The 22,894-nt window shown below is 35.7% G+C and overlaps 1 protein-coding gene across 1 annotated transcript; it reads right to left on the reverse strand.

Moving 5' to 3' along the window:
* Window positions 1-5,303: 5,303 nt before the first annotated feature.
* LOC150104215 (uncharacterized) lies at window positions 5,304-21,190 on the reverse strand. Its single transcript, XM_090396842.1, has 2 exons — window positions 20,684-21,190; window positions 5,304-6,351 (listed from the first exon to the last, which is right to left on the reverse strand). The coding sequence occupies exons 1-2, from the start codon at window positions 21,027-21,029 to the stop codon at window positions 5,504-5,506; spliced, it is 1,194 nt and encodes a 397-aa protein (XP_090252968.1). The 5' UTR covers window positions 21,030-21,190; the 3' UTR covers window positions 5,304-5,503.
* Between the last annotated feature and the right edge of the window lie 1,704 nt (window positions 21,191-22,894).

A 22,894-nucleotide genomic window follows, 5' to 3' on the forward strand; every position in this document is an offset into this window, starting at 1 on the left:
GTTTTTTAAATTACGAATAGTTCTTCTATCCAATGAGGAGAAGTTTTGTTTTGTGGAATAGGGAGAGGAAAGTATTACACAACTTTTTAGTCTTTGATCATTTGCTGTGTGAGGCAGTAATAATGCGATTCCTTTTTTTCTAGACTACAGATGAAATCCGCCTTAGGAATCTGCTGAGGAGCTATTGCATAGTTGAAACCTTTCTTGAGAATAGCGATTTCAGGTTTCTTTAAGATGTGGTTTGAGAAATTAAGAATAACTTGGTTGTCCGGTAGAGAAAGTTTAGACTCATGTGGGTGGTATAAAGGCAGTTGAATTTTTTAATCGGGGTCTGTCTGCTTTTGTTGAAAGCTTTGGCGAAACTGGTATTAATCATTCTATCTAAGACTTGCCAAATTTCCTCATCTAAAGAGTTGGAGAGATCCATTGAACAGTTCATAACATTGTGAGTCAATTTGACTAAGCACAAATCTTGTGTGACGTAACCTTTCACGAATGAGTAACATCGATGTCTTGAAATAAATATTTTTAACTTGTCTAGTATTGAAAAGAGGTTTAAGAAGTAAAAACGTAGGAATTATACAGTTATCTCGGCAACGTTTTAAAAAGTGAGATGGTTTAGTAACCTCGCCTTTTTACATTTTATTTTTGGAAAACCCTAATCAAATCTTTAAAAACAAAAGAAATTAACTTTAATACAAACTACAGAAAGTCCCTTAGCAACAGCTAACTAATCTTGTACACCCGATACGTGTTTCACGCACGTTCGATACTATTTTATTTGTAATTATTCTAGTCAGTTTTTTACAGTTATTCTTGTCAGTTTTATAGTTACACATAATTGTGAGACTGTTTCAGCCTATATGTAAGTGCCCTGAAGACGCCAACAGTTAAAGTTTGGCGAAACTAGTTGGTTAAGTTAATAAAATTGATCAACACTTGATCTGTAAACCAAAATATTATTACTAATTCTCAGGATCAAGAAAATAAACCTTCATTATAATCCCTAAAATCGTTCATAAACTATACCACGCAGTTCATAACGGAAAACAATCACTGTTTGTGTATGCTCAGAAACGTGTGTGGAATCGTCGGCAATGACTGCTACATACGATGTTTCATTGATTTCCGATGCTATGTGATCGTGACAAACTTCTAATATGCATTATAATAATTGTTTTGAATAGTTTTTGATGTCCCTTTAAACACCGAACTGTTATCTAAATGTTTTTGCAAAGAAGGATCAAAAGTTGCAATGAAATTTATTAACCCCTTAAATACACCCGGATATTTTCCGACGACTTATTTTCATTATGTCCCCGAAGGGATAGTGCAAATTTGCCACAAAATTTTATGCAATCAATTATTTTCATAATATTTCTCTGTTTTTCTTCGCTTCTTCATTATGTTTCAATTTTGATGTTGTTCGGAAATATTAACTTGTCTTAATAATGAAAACGAAATAACATTTTCCATGTGTTTTCGAGAATTCTGATGCTTTCCTTATTTTTCTTTTATTCCGTTTAATTGCGTAAAACCACTTTGAGCAATACGGTATCGCCGCCAAAAAGTAAACAAGGAAAATAAAATAACGCATTTCTAGTTTCAACCACAAAGCCATTTATTTTTTTGATATCACTCACTGCTAAAAGACCTGATGTATTTTTTTTTATTTTTACTTATTCCTTCTCGACTAATAATAATATCTGGAGTAGGACGACCTTTATTTTTTATTTCTAATTTTTTTTTTCATGTAACGATAACTGAGAAAATATAATTCTTTTCATTCATATTTTCAACAGTGACACTCGTCATAATTCAGCCTTGTATCAGCTATCAGCTAACGCCTTTTTATTCCCGTATACGGGAGTAGGCGAGGCCATTTAGCCCTATCTAACTTTTGGAGACTGAGTGGGCAGTTCAATCTCCACTGGTACCCAATCAGAGACAGATGGCCCAAGGCTATCACTAATTAAGCGGTACGCAGTGAAGAGAGACGGCTCAAATGTGCCGCCATCTCGTGGTCCCTAACCCTAACACAAATATATTTTAGTGTCAGAAATAATGTGGGTTCTACGGTCGATTTTCTTGAGTTTACAGGACGAAAAACCCGAGTTTCCGGGAGGAAAAACCTGCTTGCCCGTGCCAGAGATCGACTAACTCGGGAACCGGTCGAAAAAAGGCTTAGAAAAATTTCCTCTAGTCGCCGACTAGACTTGAAACCAAGACTTCCTTCGTGCGGCCAAGCGAGGTGGTGTGCAAATGCCACATCCACTGAGCTACACAGGCTCCTCAGCCTTGTATCTATACTAAATAAATAATTATATGTTATTTTAACAGAATAAAATAACTGAGATAAGGAGCCAAAAAGCTTCATTTCGGCGATACAAAATTATACAAATTAAGTGGATATTGAATCCAACATTATTTCAAACTGAATATAGTTTTATATTTTCTATATATAGAATATAGAAACTATAAACGTTTCGGCGGATCCAAGCGTAAGCCAACCTAGTTCAGGCTAGGGCAATTCATAGTAAAGGTGGGGTAAGTTCTGATCACTATCCTTAGTATTTTTCATAATGTAAGGCACATCTCCCTACGGACATGTATGATGCTAAATACTAAGGATAGAGATCAGAACTTACTCCACCTTTACTACGAGTTGCCCTAGCCTGAACTAGGTTGGCTTATGCTTGGATCCGCCAAAACTTTTATGGTTTCTATATATTCGGCATGAAACTCTTAGGGTTTCTATATTCAGCTTTGAAATAATGTTGGATTCAATATCCACTTAATTTGTATAAGAATAAAATAAGATTTGCAAAAAATAGTTAACCCTCACCATGAACATGCACCAATAATAAAAGTTACGTATCTCACAGAACGCACGCAAGCATACGATTTATGTGAGCGACACTGCCCAAACGAGCATTGTCGGATTCACTAGATACGTGCAATGCAAAGCGCAAACGAATATCGGCGAGTCTGGCTGCAATTGGTCGAACGTGATAATTCCGACACTGCATTAGATTGCAGTGTATTTGTTTCGCAATCTAAAGTGTTAATCGAACAATTCAAATTATTAACTATTCAATCACTGTTGAAACATAAGCTGTACAACATGTTAAAGAAACCTTCAACATGTATTGCATTTATATAATGTTGTATGCATTGTTATTATTTGTAAACACAAACAATTTTTTTTTCATTTTTTCCTTGGGGGTGCTGCAGTATCGCAGTGCTTATATACGGGCCGCCACTACTCTGGACCCTTTCTAACATATCCTTATCACCATGAAAAGCTGGTGACCAAACTCTGCTCAAGAATTCAAATGCTCAAGGCTTTCTGTACAATGGAATCATAACTCTTTATATATGTATGTCAAGGTCCTCTGCATCATTGCCATTATCCAATGTGATGACTTCATAAGTTGTGTAATGTGATCCTTAAATTTCAGGTCCTTGTCTACCACCACTCCCAGATCTGTTGTCTCCTCTACCTCTGTGCATCCCATTGTTGCTTACCAAATTTCAAAATCTTACACTTTCTAACGTTGAACTGATAGTTTCACTTACTTGCCATTCATGAAATCTATTCAGGTCCTCCTGTAAAGTCATAACATCTGTTGGAATCTGCGCTGTTCTCCCAGTTTTGTATCTGTTAAACTAATTTCAGTATCATAATAGGTTGAACAACAATGTCCCCAGTACAGATCCCTGTGGCACATCACTGAAGGAGCATTATCCACTTCTCTGTTTCTCTGAATTTTAAGTGTAACACTGGTTAGGCACTTATTGCTGAAATTCTGCTTCTGTTAAATAAGTGGTCTATTCTGTTTGAATACTAATAATGTTTTGGGAAAAGAGAACATTTTTCTCCTCAATTTTAATCTGAATGTAGAGGATTTCAGGTATTCATATCTTTTAACTCTTAGGCATAACTCTCTTTCTGCCTACAATCAAGGACAAACCAAGGACTTTATTGTAAAATCGACGTGTATATTTATTATTATTATGTAACACCTCCAGAAAGTCCCAAGACTCATTGAGAGAGGACACCTACTCTACCTCAACTAGCTTAATCACCCACATCAATGCCATCTACCACCTACCACAAACAAACCGCAGCCTTTTGGCTGGAGAGTGGATACGCTAACCACTCGGCCAATCAGGCCAGCATTATTATGTAACACCTCCAGGGAGTCCAAGAACTCATTGAGGCCTACTCTACACAGATCCACCAACTACAACTAACCACTAATGGAATCTACCGCCTACTACCACTACAAGTATTTCCACAGAAAATCACGAACATCCATGCCCACGCCTGAATTTGAACCGCAGCCTATTGGCAGAAGAGCGGATACGCTAACCACTTGGCCAATCAGGCATATATCATATGCTGCGTTCTTGCAGTCTTGCGCAGCTGGAGAAACCATTTATTCAGTGAAACAGACACTAACCATAGGAGTGTGTGGGACAATATCAAAATATTAAATTAGAGTAGCATCAATAAAATTTGCGTAAAGAAAGTTCAAAAAATGCTCAATTCAAAATTTAAAACTGGAATGATTTTAAGTAAACAAAACCTGACAAACGCATCCTAATTCTTCTGTATTTGTCTTTTTTCACATTAGAGAATTACCTCTATATTAACTGTTACATGAGTTGCATTTTGAACTTTTAACTGATTGTTCCCTTACCTTGATGCAAAAATCTGCGCTCATTATGATTAGTCAAATAATTATAAATATTTCATGGCATTTAATATTCGAAATGATTTACACATTTCCATGTAATCAGTGAATATTATTATAATACCTTCCTATCATACATCTCCTTAAACTCATTCACTTACCAAAGCATTCTCAACCACTTCTAGTAACCTATTCCACCACCCTTCAAGAAAAAAAAAAATGTTTTAACATCCTTGCTAACTATACTTGCACAATTTCCATGAATACCCTTCTTTCTCTTCCTTCCTGCCATCTATTAAAAAAAGGTTTCCAGCATGAATCCTATAAAATACCTTTAACAGCTTATATGCTTTTGTTGTGTCTATTTTTCATCTATCAGTAGGTTTTGTAGCTCACATTCTGTTAATCTATTTTTATATTAATATAATTTTTCTATGTGAAACTAAAATGATTTCCAGAGCATCCGTTAGCATTCTGTTTGCTAACTTCACTAAAATAAATTGTTTTTCCTTGATTGTACATCATACTTGTAAATATTAAATCAATTATTAAGGCTAAAATTAACTGAATTTGATTATTCTCATCCATAGCTTAGAATGTATGTATAATATATGACATTTTAATTGCAGAATTTCAGCAGTTTTCAAAAAATAAATTGTTTCTCTCTCTCTCTCTCTCTCTCTCTCTCTCTCTCTCTCACACACACACACACACACACACACACACACACATGTTTCGTTTACAACTGTTTCAAAATATGAACATCCCACATCACTTTATCTTCAAAAGATGCCAATATTTGTTTAATTACAAGCACATGTGTCAACAATCATGTTTTTCTGTTTGGATACTACCGTTTGTGACGGATCTGTGTCAGTCTGATGTAAAATGAACAGTGGTTTTAATTTTTTAGGCGAACAGCATGGAGTTTCGATTTTTCCATTTGTTCTGTGATTCAAAATGCCTTTCAAGACAGCATGGGTGTTACGATAAGGAGAATAGCTCTGATATGAACACTCACCTCTACAATAATATGCCTCGTAAAACTTTGGATAAATAACCCACTCCCATCCAATTTGATCCATACTTATTTCCATAGAATATCGACAGCACTGTGTACTGTTAGGTTCACTACAATTTGGTTGGATCTTTAATTTTGATAGTGATTTTAACTGCTTAGATCTGACAGAAGTTTCTTGCACTAAAATGTCAAGTCTAGCAGTATGATCTGATCCACTCTTAATTTTTTCTTCTTCTGCTCCATCAGTAATAAAAAAGAAATCAGGAGAATTATAATCATCAAACTCTATATGGAATCCAAAATTAACTGTTGGTTTTTCAATCCATCTAGCTACAGATTTAGAGACATCAAAAAATTCCCAGCCATCATTTTGGAATGCCACATGTTTAAATGCTACTAGTAATCGCTTTGGGTTTTTTTTAGTTGCTTCTTCCATAAGTTGATACAGTAAAACTGTTGCAGTCTGTTTTGATCTTTTTAATGGATTCACTGAGCTTCTCTTTCTCATTTTGTACACTCTCATCTTTGCAGATGTAATCATCACTTTACTGTTGTTTAATGAAGATGTTCCGATGTCGACTGGAAAATATATATGATGACTTTTTGTAGATGGTGTACTTCTCTTTGTAGCTAAAATAAAGAAAAGTTTATCTTGAATTTTAATATATGAAAATTTTGCAGTCATTGATATTAAGATTACTTAAACTAACATAGGTCAACAATAACTTCCTGAATCAGTCTTAAAATTTACATTTTAAATAGTTAACTTTATTCAAAATCAGTTTCAAGATCTCATATTTTCTAAGTATTTTAGAACTTGCATGATATCTAGACTTTGGAATCATAGAAAGGTCAAATAGTAGGAAATTAGGATAAAATTCTTTATTAGATTAGCACTTTCCTCCAGCTTAACGTGTCTCATATATCAAATATAATCTCTTTATATGTTTAAAATTATGTTTACTTCCTTAAATTATAAAATTTAAGAAAGATATTTCAAGTGTCAGCTGGAAATTACACTTAATGACTTTCATGGCTGATACTATACTGTATAGAATTATCACCGCATCCACGAAAACGAAACAAAAGTCATCCATCAAATCATTATTCCAATATCCACATCTCAGTGTTTCCCAGAGTGATTGGAGAAAGTCATCAATATCCAGATTCTTCACTTCCTAGAGGGCCCACTAAATAATCAGTGACCAGGAATATGGATTGTGCTATTCCCAATACAGAGTCCCCTTTATTATTATCACTTTATGGCATCTCCATGGAGTTGCATCACAGGAGACCCAAATCAACCATCATACAAATCCTATCATGCCTTTCCTTGAATCCATTAACCATCAGAGACCTCACAACCTATTCTATCAATGCATTCCACTCATTCATCTCTCCACAAACCGATCCACACACCCATACTAACCACACTCTTACACAACTTTCACAGATGCCCCTAATTCTCTATTTCTCATATATTGAAAAATTTCACTTGCATCAATTTTATAAAACCCTCTTTAATATCTAAAACGTTTATATCATCTCCACTCTTTTCTGGCTATCAATTAAACTTTGTAACTCACAAACCTTCAACTTATACTCATAGGAAGTTTTCCACAGACCTATCACCATCTTGGTCACTCGTTTCTGAATTGTTTCTATTACCTCCTTGTTCCCTAGGAAACCCAGGTGACTAATTCTCTGTGCAGTAGTCAAGATGTGGCCGAATCATAGCTTTATAAAGAGGGATAACACTTTTCTTATCTTTACTTATTAGTGTGTTTTTCTACATCCAAGTAATTTGTTCAGCCATTTAGTCAACTTCTGGAATATGCCCTCTGAACTTCAACTCTTTATCCACCATTATCTCCAAGTCCCTAGCCTCCTCAATTTCCTGCAGTCCAATATCATCAATATGCACCTTGTGCAACCTGTTCAACACAAAGTGCATAACCTCACATTTTGGAACATTAAATTTACAATCATTATCTTTTTACCTACTATGCCAATTTATTTAAATTATCCTGCTGGATATCTACATCACCTTTACCAAGTTGCTCTTCCCAATTTTGAATCATCAACAAACAACTGAATATCCCCTCTTAAATCAATCCCTATGTTATTCTGTCAAATACTTTGGCAAAGTTGAGCAGCATCATGGTGTAGTCATTACATTTATCCAGTTCTGCTGTCATATTATTATAAAATGTGAATAGGTTACTATAAAATTACATATCGTTACAAAGGCATGCTGTCCATTATAGAGCATCGCATCTCTCTCCACCCACTGTTGTATTTTACCTTTCACCAACTTATCCAATATTTTAATAATCACTCCCGATATATATTAATTGGCTTGTAGTTTGCTACTTCAGTCTAGGAGCCACCTTATGCAACAGTACTAACTTACCCTCTTTCGACTGCCTTGGAACCTTGCCAGAACTGAGACTTAGAATGAACAACTTCATCGAAGGCAATGCCAGTTCTCTTGCATATTCATGTAGTACATAGGCTGATATGCCATCCGTTTCCCACTACTGTGTTCACATTCATATATTTTAATATACTGAAAACATGTTCATTTACCTCATTGTTGATATGCATCTCTGTAAACATCAGCAACTGTGAAATCACTACCAAGTTGATACTCCTTTGCAAAATGATTGCTCAGCAACTCAACTATTTCTTTTGGTTCAGCAATTTTCCTACCATGGGCATTGTTTAAAGTCTTCATAGCGAAAATTTATGGAAACACAACCACCTGAACAAACAACACAAACGTATATATTTCACCATCGAGATAGATAACAAGAAATCTCTTCCTTGTTAAACTATACAATTAAATTATATGTTATATATGCCAAAAAATTGTTTGCTTACACTTGTATATGTACTTTTATATATATATATATATATAGACCAATCAGAACTCTATACCGCATCGGTCGTCGTGCGGGTTACCAAGTACCACACTGGATGTTAGGCTTTCCTGGACAGCCAGTGACAAGTGGGGCTACAGGCGCAAGATCCACAGAACTCGAAAGTAATTACTATTAAAAAGTGGAGTATGGCTGAAAATCGACAAGTCATGCAGTGCTTCTACAATTCAAATCCATCAGTTAGGGGATTTTAGAAACGAATGTTCCGACTTTGGCTTGAACGACACCCAAATTCTGAAATTTCACTCGAAAGGCTGATAACATAAAGGCTGATAACAACGCAGCTTCATTATCAAATGCAAGATATTTAGTGAACTTGAGCAAGGCTTACACAAAAGACTTGCTAACCAATTTTATGATGTTTTAGAAGGAAAAAGAAAAGAAGAGTGGCTCACAGCAGGGAAAACGTTTTTGATCATAAAGTATAAAGAAAAAGGTCCAAACGTAGAAAACTTTCGACCAATAACCTGCCTGCCAACAACTTTTAACTACTGACAGGCATACTAGCTGATAAAATATAAAACTATCTTAAACAAATTCTCTTTTCCCAATTGAACAAAAAGGTAACGACAAAAATTCAAGAGGCACAGAAGACCAATTGCTGATTGATAAAATGATTCTGAAAAATTGCAAACGTAGAAAAACCAACCTTCATATGGCTTGGATAGATTATAAAAAAGCGTTTGATTCGGTGCCTCATAGTTGGATTTTAAAATGCACAGAACTATTCGGTATTAGCGAGAACGTGCAATCCAGCATGAAAAACTGGAAAACAACGTTGGTTCTGAATAGAGAAGAAATTGGAGAGGTAAACATAAAAAGGGGTATCTTTCAAGGAGACTCATTATCTCCTCTATTGTTTATATTGTCATTGATTCCCCTTAACTAGAATTTCAAACAAAATTGCTCATGGTTACCAAACTGCGCAAAAGAGTGCAAAGATATCTCATCTTTTATACATGGACGATCTGAAGTTGTATGCAAAATCAGAGAATGAACTCAGATCATTGCTTAACAATGATCCGAGTTCACTGACTGAATATCTTGACTGAATATGTGCACTTATTCAGTCAAGATATATCAATGGATTTTGGCTTAGAAAAATGTGCAATTGCTGGAATAATAAGAGGAAAGTTTAAAGATCTGAACGAAATCGAGCTGCTCAAAGGTGAAATGTTCAAGGCAATAAAATTCGAAAACAGCTACAAATATTTGGGAATTTTAGAAGCATCACAAATTCATTCTGCACAATAAGATCAAAGAAAGAACTAGAACAGAATACATAAGACGATTAAGAAAACCCCTTAAGTCAATGCTTAATGCTGGAAATTTGATAAAAGCAATTAATACCTGTGCCATATCTGTTCTGAGATATTCAGCAGGCATTGTTGAATGGACCCAACTAGAGATGGAAGATTTAGACGGAAAAACTTGAAAATTAATGACAATGCCCCGAATCCTCGCAGTGACATTGATAGGCTATATCTATCACAGAAAAAGGAGGTAGAGGATTATGACAAGTGATGCAAGTTATTGAAGAAGAAAAACGAAATTTGAATGATTATTTGCAGCAAACAACGGAAAATTTTCTAATTAAGGTAAGGAAAGAGAGTTTATTTAAACCCATGGATACAAAATTGGAATACACAACCAACGAAGTAAAAGTGAGAACTGAATGATGGAAAAATAAGGCATTGCATGGAAAATACCTTCACAGCATAGAGGACAGCGCTGACAGCAACTTGACCTGGCAATGGTTGAGAAATGGAACACTAAAGAAAGAAACAGAATCGGTAATTTTTGCAGCACAAGAACAGGCCATTAAAACCAACGTTAAGAAGGCAAAAATACAAAAAATTCAAGAAGACAGTAAATGTAGATTGTACAAAGAAAAGGAAGAAATGGTAGACCACATTATAAGTGAATGCAGCAAAATCGCACAAATTGAGTACCGTAAAAGGCATGATAATGTAGCTAAGATAATCCACTGGCATTTATGTAAAAAGTATGGGTTTAAAGTATTTAAAGACTATTGAAAGCATAGAGTTCACCAGAAAGTGGTTGAGAATGAAAAAGCTAAAATACTCTGGGATTTCAAAATCCAGACTGACAAAAGCTTGGAACGTAATACACCCGATATCACAGTGGTTGAAAAAAGTGAAAACAAGGGTGTTCAGTTTATCGAAATATCAGCACAGGAGATGACGACAAAGAAAATGAAAAAATTACAAAATATCGCGATTTGCAAATCGAAGTTGAACGAATCTGGTAAAAGAAAACGAAAGTGTTACCATAATAATAGGTGCTTTAGGCGCCATCCCTAAAACATTGAAAGAACATGTAGAAGCACTCGAGTTAGATGGATTAAAAATTGGGCACCTGCACAAGGCCGCTTTGTTCGGCACAGCTTTCATTTTCAAAAAGTATTTTCACAACTCATAGACCCTTGGGTAGGGATCGAATTAGTGGAATATAACCAGCCTTTTCTTAAGACCGAGGAAGCAAATCAAGCTTTGATGAATATTATATATATATATATATATATATAAAATTATAAAATTATAAAATATAAAATTTAACTAGCGGAGCAAGTACGGAAAGAAGCTTTTCCAAGCATTAACTGATTCAAAATTATTTGCGAACAGCAATGACCCGAGAAAGATTCTTAGTCCAGCAACTATATCGATAGAGGCGGACATTCCTTATAATTTAAATTTAGAAGAGCTTATAAACAATTTTATTGTGCAACATCCCCGTAGAGCAAACATTTAATTAATATTATTATGTAAACTTGCATTAATGTTTCTCCTGTAATAAAAACAAAATAGCACATGGAGATTTTCTTATATTTTTGTCTAATAATCCCTCAGGGTGCAAAATTTAATTGTTTGCCTCAGGATGCGATCTAATCTGGCGAGCTACATCCGAACACAAGCCCAGACATTTTCCCCACTGTATCCCGTTGTGTATTATGTAATTATTGAGAATGTGAAATATTCCTTCTCCAGTTGTTCGGGATGACAACGTTCTGCAAAACAGATTATTGTCATGAATGCTGTTATCATGGGCATATCTTACGTAGCATGTTAACTGCACATCATTTATAACATCAGTAGTCTCGTCTAACTGGAACGAACAATAAGGGCTCTTCTTAACTCTTTCGATTAACTGAGATTCTACATCACCTGCCTCTCATGAATTCTGCGACAGACAGTGTCATTTGAAAGAGGAATTAAATAAACATCTTTTAGTAACTTGTTGCCAAACATAGTTTTTATCACATCCTTTATAGCTGGAAGTAGCAAATTTTTCCCAATAGAATGAGGTTTTCCTGTTTTCGCTATTCGCAAACTTAAGAGATAGGATTCTTTCAGTGCCTTGCTGTTAATCGAATCCATATCCGAAACTATATCTTTTATATGATTTAATGTAAAATTCAATTGACTTATTTTTTACATCACAATTCCAAATATGAACTTTTATATTTCCTACTCTATTTTTTTCTTTGAAGTGCTTGAGTTGTTTGTTCTACTAGTATCAGATTTACTCACCGTTACAGCACGTGTATCATAATTAGGATTAGCATCACCTGTTTCATTTGCTTTTCTTTTCCAAGTAATAGTTCTAAGCATTTTTCCATTATTAAAACACCTTTCCGAAAAATATATAAACACTGGGGTTAACTCACGACACACTCTGTCCAAGTATCACTTAGCACTTCTGAAGATATACTTAGCCTTGGTTGAAGGAGGAAAACCTTCAATAATAATAAAAAAAAAACAATAAACAACAAGCAATTGGTTGAAATGTGGATAACACATGTTTTCTTCAAATCTCACAAAACAGCAAGGGAAGGCGGAAGCAGTAAAACCATAATGTTGTTCACTTAACCCCTCTTTTATTACTTGTCATTCTGCCGCTATAAATATTGTTGTAGCAGCAGAATGTTCATTCCATGAAACCTCTACGCTTTTGTTAGTTTTTTTTTTAAGTATCCATTTTATTTCAATAATTTTTACTTACTAATTCAATTTTAATTTGTTTTGTTTGGATAATTAAAAATATATATATTTATTTATTGAATTTAACTCTGCTCCGGACCACCTGTCCCATCGTCGCGGACCACAGGTTGAGAAACATTGGTGTAGCAAGTTCGTCGCTCCTCAACACAGCTTTCTAACCTTCGATGTCCCACTGTACAATGTTCTTTGCACCATTAAAGACGACGCTGCATATTGGTTCAGATAATATGGGGCTTGCATATTGCAGTCCATAAAACTCATGTTGTGAGCGTCGGTTCGTAATGTTTTTATGCATATTTCTGTTCTAGTCGATGCCCAGAACACCGCCAACGTGTTGGCCGACGAATGGCTATTTTTACATATTATCCTTCGTAGCACCCTACGGTCATGTTCAGCGAGTGTGGTGAATCGTCCACTGCGGGTAGCAGTTGAATCTCTGCGCTTCCATCTCAGTGTGGTATCACTGATTGCTAACCTAGTATGGTCCAGTTTGTCAACAGTTTGCCAAACAGATTAGCATACAACATGGTATCCTATCACAACTCTTTCCAACTCGCCAGTTCCCTTCTTCCAGCTTAGTTATACTTAAAACGCAGATGGTTTTCAGTTGGTAACTACCATCCTGCTTAGTTATATATCTGAAATGGCAAAAATTTGTACAGCGTTTTAAAATGTTTTCCATGTCGCTTTTCAATAGTGATTTTAATAAGTATTATGGAAAAGCATCTGGGTAATGACCCTTTCCATAACGAACAACAATATACACATCCAAAAAAAAGTTTGCTGATCACCTTTCTCCTTATAAACTCACCGCAGCAATTTTTTTGCAGATCCCGCTTAAGAATACTATTGATCCATCTAACGCCTACCTTGGGAATGGATTTTGATGGTGTCTCTTTCGATATCGTTTGACTATCTCCCATGTACTAATATCCTTCCTAAGCAAATTATTCGTGACCCTGCTGCAAGATTCTCCGGAGCTTGCTATATAATCAGATGTTATGTCCGCATATATTATTCCTTGACCAAAAGAATCCGCGTATTCTGCATCCTCCCAAGTTAAGACCATGTGATCACTCATCAATGTGACCATTTTAGTTATTGACAGATCTGATCATGTGACGATCCAAAACTCTCATGCCACGAGTCAGTTCCATCGCATGCTTTTCAAGTAATTATCTTTTAGTAGGTGAATAATCAATTTCCTCCTCACCATATGATCTTTTCTATTTTCGGTCTATGTCTCCGTAGTTAAAATCTACCATAATAATTATTCGATCCTCACTCATCACGTTTATTTATTGATGCATGTCTTCTACATTAACCTTGAACCCATTGGCCCATAGCTGCAACCAAATGCATGACTTTGTCTTGTAGGCCATTATTTCAAACCAGATTGCTTCAAAAGAACTTCCATTTACACACTTCCTTCTCTACCTCCCTCTCTTATTGTTCGTAAGCCTTCAGTTATGGACAACAATACTTACCTTCCCTCCCGATCCTGTCTTCTCTAAGAATACTATACCCACATAATCTATCTATGTAACTACATCTGCTGTCAACCAAGTTTCAGTACTGCCTATACCTTTTAGCGAGATTATACTGCGTAATGCCAAAATCTCTTTCCCTCTTGCACTGCTTAGAAAGAAATAAACGGACTCCATATGTAGGACCTCTTTCGCTGCAATGACTGCAGCAATCCTACGGGACATAATTTTTAACAAGGGTACAGTAGCGCCCAATGAGAATTTCGAACCAGTCTTTCTGTAGATATGTAACGAGGTCCTGGACTGTTGTGGGGAAGATGTCCCTTGACCTCACCCAACTCTCCACAGTTCATCCTACAGATGACCAATAGGGTTGAAATCAGAGTTCTGTGGGGCCAATCCACTGTGGTGACGTTCATGTCCACCTATCATGCAGTTACAGCTGCATACACCTCCGAATTTCATACTTGGGGCGAAGTACTATGGTAGCAGACGTTCACCGACCACATGCGTCCATCCGTTCGTTAGAGAAAGGTGGGATGTGCTTATTGCGGTCCTACCACAGAAAGTAAAATCCATGTTCTTAGCCTCGATCCTGAATGTTTTTGTGCATATTTGTGTTCCATTCGATGCCTGGAACTCCGCATTCAACGTGTCGGCCGTCGAATGGCTGTTTTTAAATATCCTTCGTACCACACTACGGTAATGTGCTGTGACTGTGGTGGGTCTACCATTGCGGTTAGCAGTTGCAGTTATATCCCCGCGAATCAAATTGAATTCATTATCCAGGAAGAATTCGTAGAGTTATACATACAGGTACTTTATGAATAAGAGAAACTAATATAAAGAAACAAGGCTAGTCCTACTTGCACCTAATGAGTTTGATCGGACATTCTCGACACAGGTGGGATGATCAGGATTGTTCCTTCAATCTAGCTCTGTCTTATAAGAAAAAAAACAGTCTTTCATACTTTTATTGGCTTCTCTTATAAGGAAGCCTTCTTCTAATTGATTCTGTGGGATGTTAATCTCAGCTCTTTAAGCAGATGTTATTCCCCTAGATAAATCCATCAACTTTGCAGGAATTCTGGAGTAGAGCTCTCATCTACAAAATGAAAAAAAATAAATGTGAGAATTGCATTCCGAATCTATCTACTGAATATTACTGATGTGGTTTATGCAAGCATGCTTGAGAAAATATTAAGAAAAATTGTGGAAGACAAGCCTGGAACAAGCCGATTTCAGGCCAAGTGTTAGGATTAGATTTTCACTGCATTAAATCATTGGAGGAAAAACAATGATCGATCTAAATTTTTGTAGATCTGGAATATGACAAGATCTGGAATACGATGCTTAAAATGGGACATTATATTGAGCAAAACATTATCTATATTTGAGTTATAAGTCTGCAATTAGAGATAGGTTGATGCTACATCAGATGTAACAAGGATGCACATTAACTCCACTGTTATTCATTATTTATATGGATTATATTTTGAAATAGAGTAGTATTAAACCTTATATTGAAATTAGAAATGCTAATCTCACCTCTTTATTTTATGCAGTCGATGTTATTCTAATAAATCCAGTATACGACTACACGTTCCTGACAAAATTGATTAACTGTTATAACAAATTTGGTATGAAAATCAGCAATAAAAGGAGGCAGGAACATTGAAAACATAACCTGCATCCTGAGTAACAAATAAAGCACTTCCGCTATTTACGCACTTTTTTGTTTCTTTTGGTGAATATGATAAATTAAAGTTGGAAATAACAAATTACCAAAATCAGTATGGTTGGAAATGACTAACCATATTCAATAAGAAAAAACTTTGTCACTCAACTAGCTGCAGACAAGACAGTGCTCAAACCGATTTTAACTTATGAATCTGAGACTTGATCTTGATCAAAGAGTGGAAATTAGATATGAGAGAGTTCTGAGAAAGATTATGAAAGTGAATTGATGGCATTACTGGCAACAGTGTTAAAGCTAGAGCTTTTGCCGCCCGGGGCGGTCCCTGAGTTTGCCTCCCCTCTCAATGCACACCAAAAATTCTACAAAAAGTCAAAACGACGCATAGGGAAATAAATTAAAATCCTATGTTTATTTTTGAAGTAAAACTTTAATTTCAACATTCAAAAATGTTATTTTTCTTGCTTTTCTGTTAGAAAAATCGTTGAGGACGTTGTTGAAGTCTATTTCATAATAATATAGGCAATTCTTAATCAATTATATTTAGAAAACTCCTCTCACAAATAGAAACACTTACAGCAATTGTTAGGAATATTCGCAGTAGTATTACAATATTTGGAAATGAGTTTTCGAGACTGTATTTTAGAATTAACTGCAAAAGTTTAAAAAGGTTCAAAGTGCCGCCCTGGGTGAATCGCCCCTCCCTAGCTACGCCTATGACTTGCAGTATCATATTAACAATAAAAAACAACAACTAGACATTGTTAGCATTCAGTACTGTGTGAAACAGAACTAATCTCAGGTGATGTGGTCACTTAAACAGAATGGGAGAAGAAATGTTAAAAAACAAGTATTTATTGCCAGGATGGCAGGAAATATATCCAAAGAAGACCAAGATCTAGATGGACTGATACATTAAGAATTGTCTTAGATGACAGAAATATAAGTTCTGATAATATCAGTCTTGACGGATAATTAATTTGGAGGAAAATTGAATTAAAGAAGTTACTCAATGATGAAGCTTTTTTTTTTCAGGTCGTTCCCTCATGGTATATACACTCTGAACTTAGAAGTAGAAGGTATTTGTAAATGACTGACGTGGATTGCTTAGATAACAGCTCCATAATTTCAAGTTGTCGCTGTTATCTTAGCATTAGTTAACTACTTTTGATTAAAATATCAACATTCAAAGTTCACTTGGCTTTGGTTTCTGAAGCAGAAAAATTAGATCATGGTCACTTAAAAAATCTAGACTTGAACATTTGCAGTAATGAATTATGAACATATTGTGTATGCAAATTATAATCACTTGAATTTATTTTTGCGTGTAAGGACATCGTTTTGGTATGTAGGTAAAGTTAAGTATATCATAGAGCAATCTTGGAAAGCACTACGATTAAATGCTCGTCTAGTTTGTTATGATGGTTAATTCCGTGTTTAAATAGATTCAAAAGCAAAGAGAATAGACTTCTCTTGGAAAGCAAGCAATGGACGGATGGTCTACTAGGCTGAAAAAAAAAAACACTAAATCGAATCGTACCGAAACTCGGCTTTTATGAAGTGATTTAAGGTATCACTAATTGTATTGAATATTTCTAAACGATGGACTTAGATACATAAGTGTGATTATGCTTACCCCTCCCCCCTTCATCCAAACCAAGTAACAGAAACTTGCAGAGCATTATTATTTTATTAAGTTTCTATGCAAGGTAAGGTTTTATGTAAGGAGATCTGTGTCCGTTGCTGGGCTCATTTTGTTTAAGTGATATCTTCCTATCATGGAAGTAAAATTGTCTTATGCATTACTTGTCTTTGCCTGCCACAACATACCTTCCGTTTATTTTCTATTTATTAGCTACGGGATCAAGTACAACTTACCACTAAAAGAATTTTGAAAACCTATTCCCAATTCCAGCAAACAAACTATGCACCTTGCAGTAACCGACTGAAAATACCGACAGTACAATCGCAAGGAAACTTTATGATTATTACATAACACCTGGAGTCCAAGGACTCATCGAGGAAGTATAGGTGGTTACTGAACTGGTCTAAACTGACTGGTGCAGTGAAAATTTGTTCTCTTGCATCCCTTCCGAGATTATTGTTAATATACGGGGTGGCCATAAATTAACTTTTCCTCTTTGGAGGTATCTGTAGCTAAAACTAATATATGGAATGAGACCACATTTTATATTGAGACTTTCGAAGGAATGAGGAGATGAATTCCGCGAAAAAAAAAACTTTAGTACTAAAAGTCGATGATAGGGAAAATTTTGGCGCTGGCTGAGCCGAAAGCAGTCAGATATTTGCAGTAAACGCAGGTAAAAAGGATTATGCAAATTTTACTGTGCGTACGTGACAGCAGCGCCACCAATTTCACTTAAAAAGGGATTGGGAACGTTCAGGCAGTTATTCGAATGACTGACGAATTGTGCTCAATATGCATCCTACCTTGCTTCAGCGTGTTTTAGTTGTTAAGTTGTTTTAAATTAAACAGTGCAATGCCGGCAACTCTTCGGGAATTTAGAAGGCTTCATAACCTGCGTACAGGCCCTATGTCAGCTGTAGCACTGAGAGCTATGATTATGAAGTTTGAAGAAACAGGATCACTAGGAGTTAGACCTAGCAGAGGACGGAAGGTAGCACAAGAAGAGACAGTAACAGACGTTGCTACTGCGGTGTTCGACGACACAGGGACCAGTACTGGTTCAAGCGCTCTTGCCATAGCTTGCAAACTTGACATGGCTTATGGAACAGTCTGGAAAATCTTAAGCAAAATGCTTTACTTCCATCCATAGAAGTTTAGTCGTGTGCAAGCACTAACTACCGCAGATTATAATAAGCGCATGACCTTCGTGCCAACGTTTCTTGCCCGAAAGGAGATCGACAATGACTGGCCTTGGAAAATATTATGGAGTGATGTGGTCATTTTTATCTGAATGGGTCAGTCAACACGCACAACTGCAGCATTTGGGCATCTGAACATCCCCAAGCGATCCAGCAAGTACCACTGCATTCTCCAAAAGTAACCGTGTGATGTGGTGTGGCTTCACAGCCGATTTCATAATAGGACCATACTTTTTTGAGCGTATTACCCCTACATGTCCTGTAACCTGCTGCATTATAGGAGAGATTTATCGACGAATACTGGAAAATTTTGTTTGGACTCCATAATGTTTATGCAGGATGTAGCACGGCCACACATTGGATGTTCAGTACAGCGCCTTTTATGCCAGCATTTCAGTAATGAGAGGGTTATAAATCAGTTCTTTCCGACGGCATGGCCGCCTCGATCCCCGGACATCACTCCATGTGACTTTTGACTGTGTATTTGAAATCCGTTGTGTATGTTAGTGAGGTTCCCAACTTTCATGTCTTGAAAGAGAACATAAAACGGGCTGTTATGAACATCCAATCCGACTCTTTACACTCAGCTGTAGAGCATGTCGCACACAGGATGCAATTTATTGTACACAAGAAAAGGTCAGCACATTGAAAAGCGTGTATGTGGTCCAGGGGACCCTGATTCTGATGAATAAAACATTATTTTTGTGAGTTCATTCACTACGTTAATTTCTCTGTCTCTCGCAAGTTTTTGTTTTAGTTTAATTATTATTATTTTTATTATCATTGTAACGCGCCACATATCCATCTGGAATGAGTGACGCGGCTGTCGCTTACACCTTTTTATCCTTTTTATCTGCCTTTAATAATTATCCGCTTGTTTTCGGCCCCACCAGCTCCAAAATTTCCCCTATCGGAGACTTTTGGTACTAAATCTTTTTTTTTCGCGGAAATCATCTTCCCATGTCTTTAAAAGTCTCAATATAAAATTTGATCTCATTCCGTTTATTGGTTTTAGCTACTGATGTCTCCAAAAGAGGGAAAGTTATTTTATGGCCACCCTGTAAAATAAACAGCTGGGAAATCTCTCCCACTTCTTTTCATGCTGTGTCACAGAAAAGGAACAAGACAGAATCTAAGCCATTTAATTATTGCACAGGATCCATAATGAATTGTTTGATAGATTTCAATTAATTCACAAATTGGTGGCAATGCAGATTTATAACTCCATAGAATTTAGTGATATCTTATCGCATTCACAAAGGACAGAATTTAACATGCTACTTGCACGATAGATGAATTGTCGTAATTAAAGTTGCCATCATGTTTATTAGTTTCAAGGATTTTCTTTTTGTAAATGAACTGCTTGGTCTCACAACATGCAATTTATTATACCTTCTCAGTAAAGAAGGCTAATTTGATTATGGTGGAGACCCTTATTGCAGGTCAGTTTACTAATTCCAGATATATTTATGGAATGGACCGGAAATTAAGAATTTATTTTTGTTGTTTTCTACAGTCCTTTCAGCAGGAAATGAGTGATGAATCTCGAAAATTAGATGATTGTTCCTTCAAGGTCCTGCTTTCTATTCAACTTGGAGTTTTGCTATGCCACTGAATTTCAACTAGGCCTGCTTTTATTGGCAAAGTTTTGGTTGCCATGGGTGTTCATGAATGTCTTTAGATGATAAAAGTATAACATCGGATGATTTTATTCATCTTTATTGTATTGGATACTAAATTGGCTTAAAAATGTTCCTTAGTCTCTAGAGCAGGGTTTCGGATTAAATAGATTCCTCGCGTAAACAAAGAAAAAGCGGCCTTTGTCCCTACCCTGTTGAATGGATCAAATAAACATCAAAAATACAAATACAAATCACAAATTCAGCGATCTAATGACGTATCCAATCATGAAGGGCAATAATTGCATATTTAGCTATAAGAGTAAATGTATTTCAAAAATATTCTTACCTCTGTTAATAAAACTAATGGAACGCTGAACAGACGTGTCTTTTGATCGTCCTGGTATAGTATACATGTCATCTTCATCATCTTCTTCCTCCTCTTGCTCGCTCTTCTCCACAAGTCTTCTGTATAGTTGCAGCATTCTTTTCATAGTTTCTGAAGAAATATTTGCTCGCGACATGCTCGGTAATTTAACTAACCCAAGGTTATCTAAAGTAGATTGCTGAATTCGTTTCTTTTCTACTTCCAAGTGAACATCGCTTAAATTTTCCGTATTTCGATTCGCAAGAGAGAAAATACTAGAAGAAAATACAGCAGATATAGACAGCGCGAACCAAAAACACGGAATCATTAAGCTAGTAGATAAGTGTTTTCGTTCAGTATAAAACCAACATATATTTATTTTACAAGAACCTTAGTTATGCTGTTCGAATATAAATAATTATAAGAGACTTAGAAAGCGCAACAGGTTTGTTTTCACAAAAACTGTTGCAATAAGAAGCGTTTTTCGCGTTCCTGATCAGTTTACTATTGAAGACCGATGAGAACAGTATTACACCGGGGTCTAATATATCTTTTCATTACAGCTGGGCAAAGGGCATCAATCACATGCCAATAGAGATATTTGAGGACTTTGAATCAAATTCTGTAGAAGTAAGATGAACTGCATGAGTCATTTTAGTATGTCGAAGTTTGCAACTCGAGATCTATTAAAGGTTGATTTTGTTATTGGCATAATCGCGTTATTTGCGCAATTATGCCAGAATCGTTATTAGAATCGAATATTAATGGTATCTTTCAGGGAAATGACGGTAACGTTTAAGTGGCGATTCGTCCTTTGCAGCATGTCTATATTTTTCGTACATTTCAAGAGCAAGCCACTTTTAAGTATGAACAGAAGTTCATACTTAAAAGTGGCTTGCTCTTGAAATGTAATATACGATAATTTCTAAACAGAATAAAGTTCCAAAACATGCAGGTTCATTTTTGACTTATTTGAAGCATGTTATTAGTAGGCATTCTCCAAGACTGTTGCTTACGACAAAAAAAAAAAAAAAAAAAAAAAAAAAAACCAGTTCCTTTAACTCTTTTGTCAAATCTATTGAAATTCTTTATTGTGCATTGGGATGAACTATTCACATTAAAAATAAAACCATGAATAAATAGAAATATTCTAACTGAGTGACATTTTCAGGTGATTCATTTCAAGTTTTAGAATAAAATTAAGTCACTGACTTAATTTTGCTTATGTTACATGATCGACTAGTTCACCCCTCCCCCATCTTTTAAGTTATTTCTTCTAATAAAAATAATACGTAAAAATTGACCCGTTAATGAAGTATTTGCAATTTAGACACATTTATTATTCTTATATAACTAATGTTAAAGTCATTTCTTTAACATTAGTGACGAGAATAGAACAGAAGAATTATACCATACAGTTTTGTTTTGTCCATTTTGCAGACCACAATATAGAATTTTGGCTGAGTTCTCTTTTATGTTTATAAGGTTTTTATACGAAAATCGTACAGGCGTGAAACTTTCTTAACATTATATTTAAAATGTACACTTATATGTTAACATTTGAGATGTGGGTGCTGTTGTTTTTGATAGCATCAGCGTGAATAAAGCATGGTTGTGAAGCGCTGTCATTATATGTATAATATTTGTTATTAGTAGTACATCTAGTATTGCACAGAGAAACTCTGTGCAATACTACAGGTATTGTGCATGTACTGTGCAATATTACTAACTTGTGATCTTCCAGTTAGTGACTTGCAGCTGCTTTATAGACTTTAAGCAAGTATGACTCAACAAGCAGAAATAAATTGTTTGAAATTTTAGAATAAAAATACTTAGCATTTTTATAATACTGGAAGATAATATTATGGCATGGAGGAATGTCCACTTTCATCATACAGTATTCAACCTGTACCTGGAAGTACTAATAAAAGATGATTTTAGAAATTATTATTATGATTACATGACACAGCCAGGGAGTCCAATGACTCATCGAGGGAGGACACCTACTCTACAAGTCTGTTTCCACCACTCAGTTCACCAAATACAACAAATCGCAACTACAATAATCATCTACACGAACGCCATCTTCCTCCCCCCCCACCACCAGTATTACATACTACAAAATTCAATAACTTAGGCAAATTGTTCACAGATAGGCTAGATTATGAAGATGAACAAATCTAAGGAGGTCTG

Source organism: Typopeltis vanoorti, chromosome 8, assembly GCF_054136105.1.
Source record: "Typopeltis vanoorti isolate ZY-2024b chromosome 8, IOZ_Tvanoo_1.0, whole genome shotgun sequence".
Classification (NCBI taxonomy): Eukaryota; Metazoa; Arthropoda; class Arachnida; order Uropygi; family Thelyphonidae; genus Typopeltis; species Typopeltis vanoorti.